The sequence below is a fragment of the Centroberyx affinis genome, unplaced genomic scaffold, assembly GCF_046629955.1.
Source record: "Centroberyx affinis isolate AG114_WGS23_722 - 3 ecotype Tasmania unplaced genomic scaffold, CSIRO-AGI_Caff_v1 ptg001470l_1, whole genome shotgun sequence".
NCBI lineage: Eukaryota > Metazoa > Chordata > Actinopteri > Beryciformes > Berycidae > Centroberyx > Centroberyx affinis.
This window is the reverse complement of record NW_027279939.1, coordinates 26,561-35,077: the sequence shown is the minus strand read 5'-3', so window position 1 is coordinate 35,077 and position 8,517 is coordinate 26,561. Positions and strand designations below refer to the sequence as shown.

The 8,517-nt window shown below is 41.7% G+C and overlaps 1 protein-coding gene across 1 annotated transcript; it reads left to right on the top strand.

Moving 5' to 3' along the window:
- The first annotated feature begins 606 nt into the window (after positions 1-606).
- Positions 607-7,195, top strand: LOC139650244 (guanylyl cyclase C-like). Its single transcript, XM_071526848.1, has 7 exons — positions 607-833; positions 2,822-3,014; positions 3,657-3,831; positions 4,743-4,841; positions 5,114-5,208; positions 5,345-5,421; positions 6,976-7,195. Exons 1-7 carry the CDS (start codon positions 607-609, stop codon positions 7,193-7,195), a joined length of 1,086 nt encoding a protein of 361 aa, XP_071382949.1.
- The last annotated feature ends 1,322 nt before the right edge of the window (positions 7,196-8,517 follow it).

The following is an 8,517-nucleotide window of genomic DNA, read 5'->3' as shown; positions in this document are numbered from 1 at the left end:
CCTCCTCTCTCTCTCTCTCTCTCTCTCTCTCTCTCTCTCTCCCCTCCTCTCCTCCCCTCCTCTCTCTCTCCTCCCCTCCTCTTTCCTCTCTCTCTCCTCTCCTCTCTCTCTCCCCTCCTCTCCCCTCCTCTCCTCCCCTCTCCTCTCTCCCTCCTCTCTTCCCCTCTCCTCCTCTCCTCTCTCTCTTTCTCTCTCTCCCCTCCTCTCCTCTCTCTCTCTGTCTCTCTCCCCTCCTTTCCTCCCCTCTCCTCCCCTATCCTCCTCTACTCTCTCTCTCCCCTCCTCTCCTCCCCTCTCCTCCTCTCTCTCTCTCTCTCCCCTCCTCTCTTCCCCTCTCCTCCTCCCCTCTTCTCTCTCTCTCTCTCTCTCTCTCCTCCTCAGTAATGTTCATAACCAGGTGAATGAGAGCTACATGGATAACCTGATCATCTCTCTCTCTCTCTTTCTCCCCCCTCCTCTCTCTCTCTCTCCTCCTCAGTAATGTTCATAACCAGGTGAATGAGAGCTACATGGATAACCTGATCATCTCTCTCTCTCTCTTTCTCCCCCCTCCTCTCTCTCTCTCTCCTCCTCAGTAATGTTCATAACCAGGTGAATGAGAGCTACATGGATAACCTGATCATCTCTCTCTCTCTCTCTTTCTCCCCCCTCCTCTCTCTCTCTCTCCTCCTCAGTAATGTTCATAACCAGGTGAATGAGAGCTACATGGATAACCTGATCAGACGGCTGCAGATGTATTCCAGAAACCTGGAGCACCTGGTGGAGGAGAGAACGGCTCTGTACAAAGCTGAGCGAGACCGAGCCGACTGCCTCAACTTCATGCTGCTGCCTGGGTCAGTCAACAACACACCTGGGAGGACGGCTGATTGGTCGACTTACCTGTTTAGTGATGAGAACATAGACACCAAAATCATCCATGTGTCCCTAGTAGATCGTTCACTCCATGCTAACACTTTACCATACACCATGTTGAGTGATAGTAGGCTTTAAGGTTATCCAAAGTAAGAAGTCTTAAGAATATTTTCGTAATAAAAGTTGTTTTTTATTTTATGGCTGGTGATGCAAGTTTTCTAAACAAAATACAATTTATTAAATATGGCTGATGTGACCAGATTTTTTTCTTTTTTAACTATTTTATTTTTATTTATTTATTTATTTATTAGTTCATTTGTCAGGGACAATGCAAAACAAACATTGTAACAGGTTACAATAACATGATACAGATTTGTTACATATGGGATTTCTAGCCAAGGCTAATTTGCGACCCCTGTCCCTGGTTAGGCTTTTCTACTTAAAAATGGTCATAACATATCATCATTACCAAAAGTACATTAGTTAATTGAGCACATAATAAGTAGTGACATTCTCATACGTGTGACATGATCATACAAAAATTACAATATATACATCACATTACAATCATTTTACATATGTTGCATAAGTGTATGTGTGCATGTGTGTATGTTCCCTAATTCATGGCAATATACAGTATGTGTATGCGCATAATGTTTGTAGACGCGTGTGTCCGTGTGCATGCATGCACGTGGTCTTTATGAGTGTGTATGTATGTTTGTCTATGTGTGTCTGTTCCTCTATTTGTGTGTAGTTGAGCGACCAGATATTCATCCACTGCGTAGGGATTTTTTAGCTGTATGCAGTCTCCCATTGCCCTCCACCTTCACTTCCTACATAAACAGGGAAAGTAGTTGCTGCTAGTTTGAAACATTTCATTTTTGGATCATATTTTGTTGGTTTTACCAGTCTCCTGCAAAAAAAAAAAAAAAAAAGCCAGACTTTGCACCATCTCATTTAAGATTGCTTATAGTTTAGCTTTAGAGCTGCCACAAGTTCTCGTTTTCTCAATTTTAAGATAATGCTAGTCCTACTATCACTCAACATAGTGTGAGTGCACCAGAGTGAATGATCTACTGGGGACACATGGATGATTTTGGTGTCTATGTTCCCATCACTTAAAGGGTAAGTTGACCCACGGGCCAAATTCCCAAAAACTTGATGTACTGCTTGTGTTGGAGCCATTATGCCTTTCTTTTGAGTATTCTCTTTATTCTTTATTCTACTATTGAGATTTGTTGCTATTTTGGATTGTTTACATGTGCTAGTGTTACATGTGTATCCTTTAGTCCAGAGTACCCCACCTTGCTTTAGTCCTGAGAATTGCATGGGGAGGGGAGGGGCTATGTTCAGGCAGGTGTGTCAGGTAAGATTGACAGGAAGTAGGAAATGGTTTGGAGGAAAAAAAAAATGTTTGGTGAGGGACTTGGAAGGGCATACATTTTCTTTGAACCACATTAATTTTGAATCCTGATTTATCTTCTTGATCCTTTTTTTTTTTTTCCTGAAAATGACAAAGCGAAAAAGGCTGATTTGCATTTTTTTGAACTGCCCTGATCATTTTTTGGAAGCATTTAATAAATACTTGTTATTTTTTCAACATAACTTGGACTCACTGGATTCTTCTTGGATGTGCGTATCAAAGTGTACCTAGTCCCACCAATAACGGAAAACAAAATGGAATGGAAAACAGAAAAAAGCCGATACAGCTTGTTACAGTCTAACAAAAACTGTGAAACTGTACATTAGAGTTTGTCATAAGCACAATCTCATGCTTCCCTCTGGATCAGAAGGTTCACTTGATGTCACAGCTCCTGTCTAAAGCCACTTGTCTCCTTTTTACTTCTCTCCAAGTCAACATTTGGTTTAATTCAAAATGCTGTGGTTGAAAGCAACTGCATGAGGCTCAGGAGGCGCAGGAGACTCACCTTGTTTTGTCCGTCTCTGTTGTGTTTCTCTCTCTTTCTAGCCCGGTGGTGAAAAGCCTGAAGGAGACGGGAGTGGTGAAGCCTGAGCTGTATGAGGAAGTGACGGTGTATTTCAGTGACATCGTGGGCTTCACCACGCTGTGCCAGTACAGCACGCCCATGGAGGTCGTGGACATGCTGAACGACATCTACAAGGGCTTCGACAGCGTCCTGGACCACCATGACGTTTACAAGGTAGACCGGCCTGGATCTGTTCCTCTACCTTTATTTATCAATTTAAAATAATCAACCATAAACAGACTGAAGCACACATTGCTTGCTTTTTGAGATTTGGGTTGATTGTTTTAGTTTAAATAGAACTGGCAGCTTCGATTTTGACGGACTTCTGCAATTTGAGACACAAAATGGACACTAGGAGGCTGACAGGAACGTTTTTTCCCAGTTGGCATCTACACTAAATCCGGTATCTATATGTCATGTGAGATTGAATAACCCTTCTTTCAGTACTGCTTCATGTGATGATCTCTATTGTTATTGATCTGAGCGGGAACAGATAGATAGATAGATAGATAGATAATCCTGGTTATGAATAGTCATGCTTTTCCCTGAATCTGCATGCCTGGTACTGGTAGATCCCCTCGGCCCACTAAGGGAAAGAGCAGATCTTATGTCTAAAAATGTTGCCCCCCTTCTCCAAATGAATCCCTACCTGTGATTGGTCCGGGTGGGAATCAAACCCAAAACCTTGGCAAGAAGGAAGAACCCCAGGAATCCCACTTAACAGTTCACACCACACACACACACAGGACATCAGACTGTTCTTCACCAGTTCTTCACCCCTCCCTCCTCCCTCCTCCCTCCTCCCTCTGTCCCCAGGTGGAGACGATAGGCGATGCGTACATGGTGGCGTCCGGGCTGCCCAGCAGGAACGGGAACAGACACGCGGTGGATATCTGCCGCATGGCGCTGGACATCCTGGCCTTCACGGGCACCTTCCAGCTCTCACACCTGCCGGGCATCCCCGTCTGGATCCGCATCGGGGTTCACTCAGGTCAGCTGGGCTAACGAGGAGACACTGTGTGTGTTGGATGAGTTGTATCAATCAATCAATCAATCAATCAAAGTACTTCATTCATCCCTCAAGGGGCATTTCAAGGCAAGCGAGTCAATAAACAACAAGACTCAATATGTAATCGTTCATACACATAAAAAAAAAGAAAGACAAGATATAAAAGATATAAAAATTTAAAAACTGATAAAACAAAAGTATATAAAAACAAAAATAGCAGGGATTGTGCAGGAGAGGTAAGGGCTTATAGTAAAAACCTCCCCTCTAGGATTTACAATTTATCCTAATACTATGGATATTTGTTTCCTTAACATAACATACTGACAATTAAACAAACATTGTGGCGCCCCCTTCAGGCCAATCAGTGCAATTTTGAAAATGCCAAAATGGAGCAATGAGATGCATCATTCCCTTAAATTTCATCAAAATCCAATCAGCAACATCTAATATATTGTGTGTGATGTACAGACAAGTAAACAAACGTTGTAGCACCCCCTTTAGGCCATCATTCCCCAAAGTTTAGTGAAAATCCAGTAGTCCCTGCCTGATTTCATTGTGGAAAACAATTACTTTTCATCACTTTTTGAGTTTTATTGTCTGTAATTTTGTTGATAGTTTAGATGGATTAACAGAGACTGAGTCGAGTGCATTCATTCTTCAAACTCGGCCTTCCTCTGCCTCCTGAACAGGATCTTCTTCTTCTTCTTCTCCTTCTAAAATCTTTGCCTGATTGATTCGTCCTCGCCCTTAACCATTTCTCTCCACCCTGTCACCTCTCATCAGTCCTCTCAGTCCCTTTTTATCTTGTGAGCTGTTTTGATAGATGATGAACTGACTGAATGTGTGTGTGTGTGTGTGTGTGTGTGTGTGTGTGTGTGTGTGTGTGTGTGCAGGTCCCTGTGCAGCGGGGGTGGTGGGGATAAAGATGCCCAGATATTGTTTATTTGGAGACACAGTCAACACAGCGTCTCGTATGGAGTCTACAGGACACCGTAAGCATATTAATAAACAAATGCATATTACAAAAAGAAATGTAATTAATATAAAACAGATGGAAAGTGATGGATTATATCTCATTATGTTACATTAACACTGTACTGTGGATTTCTCAAATGCAATTACAGAATTTACTCAACCTATTAAAGAAATTGACTGAAAAATTGACTAAAGCCAAGAGAATCAGGACTTAAGGACTTCAGGTTAAAAAATAAACTAATCATGCATGGTTTTTTTTTTCTATTTAAACCCATCACATATCCTGCAGCCCTGCGGATCCATGTCAGTCAGCCAACCATAAATATCCTGCAGAGGACAGACTGCAAGTTTGAGTATGAGATGAAAGGAGAAACCTATCTGAAGGTAAACGAGCTGAACATGTCGGACAAGTTAACACATTTGAAATGAATGCGGAAAGTGTGAATACTGCACCAAGCACTGATGTCAGTAATAATGTGTGTGTGTGTGTGTGTGTGTGTGTGTGTGTGTGTTATCCCAGGGTAAAGGCACAGAGACGACCTACTGGTTGACAGGTGAAAAAGGCGAAGACTATGATCTCCCGACTCCACCGACAACGTAAGATAAACCTTCATTTGCTGAAATACTGCGGCTCTCTAATATCTTCTATCAGCTCTCCCTCATCTGGTCTCCTAACCCAATGTTTCTGTAAACAAAAGGACAATCCAGGCACTCCAAATATAAAAATATAACCACATAGTGTTAAAAGCCCTGAAGAAGACCTACAGTGGTCGAAACACGTTGGCTTTTTTAATGATTTAGCTACTACAATAAAGGCTTTTTCCTTCCTAGTGGTTATATTTTTGTATTTGGAGTGCCTGGATTGTCCTTTTGTTTCGTTCTTTTTTTCCCTGTTTTCCAACACAGCACCCGACACATTTTCGATCCTAGTTTGACAATATAGAGCAACCAGTCATTTCCTTTTTTCCAATATTTCTGTGTCGACACTGGAACAGATCTGATTTGTTTTCCTCAACATGCTAAAATCAGATTCCTTGTGTGTTTTTCCTTGTGTGTCTCTGGGTTTCTGCTCAGTGTAAATGCAGCCTGTGATCTCCCACAGTTTACAGTTAAAGGAAAGATCCACTGTAAACTCATAAACTCTTTATCATCAGTCTGTGATGTTAACTGCAGCTCAGATTGTTTAGTCTCTATAAATCAAATATATTAGAGGATATTGGGTTATTGAACTAGTTAAAACGCAGTATCTTTTGACAGCAACCTGCCCAATTTTGAATGGTGCAGCATTATGAATAATTGAAACACAGAAGATATATCAAAAGTGCAAGTTGCCAAATGAACTTAACATTTATAAAGATATGCACAATTTCTATCAGCCATTGTTGCGGTACATTCAGTCCGGATTCAGCGACTGGAGAAGAGCGGTGCATTGTGGGATACACTTCATGCCGGAAGCATTTTCTACCCTTTGTAGAGGGGAGGAAAACAAGGGAATGAGGGAGAATAAATGCTCCCTTGTTTGGAGCCAAGTTGGAACAGAATTCCACTTTTTTTTTTTGTGACCAATTTTTTGTTGATTCATTCATACATGGCTTTGGCTGCTATCGTTCCCCTTCCCCATTCCCCCTCTCAGGCTTCTTCAAAATAAAACAAATAAATAAATAAATACATTTAGATGTACAAGTTTTGTGTATGTGAGTAACAAGCGATCAATAATATAACATTGTTTGGCCTATTATCTATAAAACATCTATTGTACGTTAATGAAAACATTTACATAATTAGGCTGGGTTAATTAAGTAGTAAATGTATAATTGTAGTACATAGACCATGGGAATAGATATCGGAAACATATTAAGATCGTCCTAGGTATTGCTTTTTGACAGAAACACGGTAAAGTACAACAATAATAAAGGCAAAATAAATAAATAAATATATATATATAAAAAAAAGAGAAGAGGCGGGTATAATAATGCAACGTATTTCATATACAGTACTGTACAAAAGAATTCCACTTTGTTTAGTAGATTTTTCATCCTGGCATTTTGAGGATTCCCCCTCGATTCAAGAAGAAAGCAGTTTACACGAAACCGAACGCGTCCCTGTTACAGTTTAGCTCCTCTGGTCCTCACCTCTCTCCTCTTGCTGCAGGGAAAACTTCCAGCGGCTGCAGCAGGACCTGGCCCAGATGATCCTGCAGTGTCTGGAGCTCCGCTCTATGGGCTCCATCAGGAAGAGGAAGACGCTGTCCGTCAGGCAGAGGAAGACGGACGCCGAGGACCAGGAGGGGGAGGGGGAGGAGGGGGAGAGCGACCAGCCTGAGTACCTCCACCTGGCCACGGTCGACAACACCCTCAGTACCTTCCTCTAGGACGAACCATCACACTTCCACTTTCCTCTTTCCGGTGAAGGAGGAAAGAAGAAAGAACCGAGGGAGCGCCGACTTGAAGTGATACTGCAGTGAACATTTTAGTGGTAGAAGCTCTCAGATGTGACAGTAATGTACACTTCGGTGCCTTTGTTCAGGAGATGAAAGTCACAGATAAAAGGAAAAGGAAAAGATGGACGCTTCTGTCTTTTTTACTGAACTTCAGGGCATCTTTTGATATGCAGCTGCCATTCGTTTCTCATTGAAATAACACTTTACAGTGGCCTTACTCCAGTGTATTAACCTATGGAAAGTATTGTAAGTACACAATATTACTGTGTAAGCACTTTTAATGAAGCCATTTGAATGCTGTGTTACACCTTTGTAAGTACATTATTAGGGAGATTTTCATCAAGTACCTACACAGTAATATTGTGTACTTACAATACTTTTCCACAGGTCAATACACTGGAATTAGGCCGTTGTAAAGTGTTACTGAAATTACAGTGCACTGCCTTTTTCCTGCTTTTTTTGCTCCTTATACCAATCCTATTTTATCTTCATAGTGCGTTGAATCGCATGCAGCTGATGGTAAATAGCCTGTGTGTGTTTCACTTGTTTTAAGGAGTTGGGCGAGTGCATCTCTGCTGATAAGGGGAATGTCTTTGAAGCTAAGTGTAAAAAAAACATTATGTAGCTGTAGTTTGTAGTGGGGAAAAGTTGCAGAAATGACAAGACCAAACACACTCTAATGCAAATCTAATGCCAGTAAAAGTGCAAATTAGTGAGTTTGGTAATAGTTAAAATGTGGCTATAATACACGGATATGATCACATTTCAGTGTCTGCATTAAATAATGAAGTGTTACAGAAATTGGGCAGCAGGCCACGATTCACTGGTTCTCGGCCATGTTAGAGCGAGCCAGCGGAGCCGGGGCTGACCGGTGTGTTAAAGCCTCGGTGCTGCTGACTGACTGCAGGCTCTCTCTGGATTTGCATTCCCAAAATACCTTTGAAGTGGCAGAGAGAGAGAGAGAGAGAGAGAGAGACAGGCTGCAGGCTGAGGACACAGAAGAAGGAACTGAGGTCACATTTTATTTGGATCCGTCCAGTGTTGATACTCAACTTCCTATCAAGTGACTGTACTGTGTCACTAAAAGTAGGGCTGGGCAATATATCAATATTATATCGATATTGTGATATGAGACTAGATATCGTCTCAGATTTTGGATATTGTAATATCGTGATATGGCATAAGTGTTGTCTTTTCCTGGTTTTAAAGGCTGCATTACAGTAAAGTGATGTCATTTTCTGAACTTACCAGAC

Coding starts and splice junctions, on each gene's coding strand:
- LOC139650244 (XM_071526848.1), top strand. CDS start 607: ATGGATAACCTGATCATCTCTCTCTCTCTCTCTTTCTCCCCCCTCCTC. Junction 3,015..3,656: donor ACCACCATGACGTTTACAAG/GTAGACCGGCCT, acceptor CTCTGTCCCCAG/GTGGAGACGATAGGCGATGC. Junction 4,842..5,113: donor TATGGAGTCTACAGGACACC/GTAAGCATATTA, acceptor CATATCCTGCAG/CCCTGCGGATCCATGTCAGT.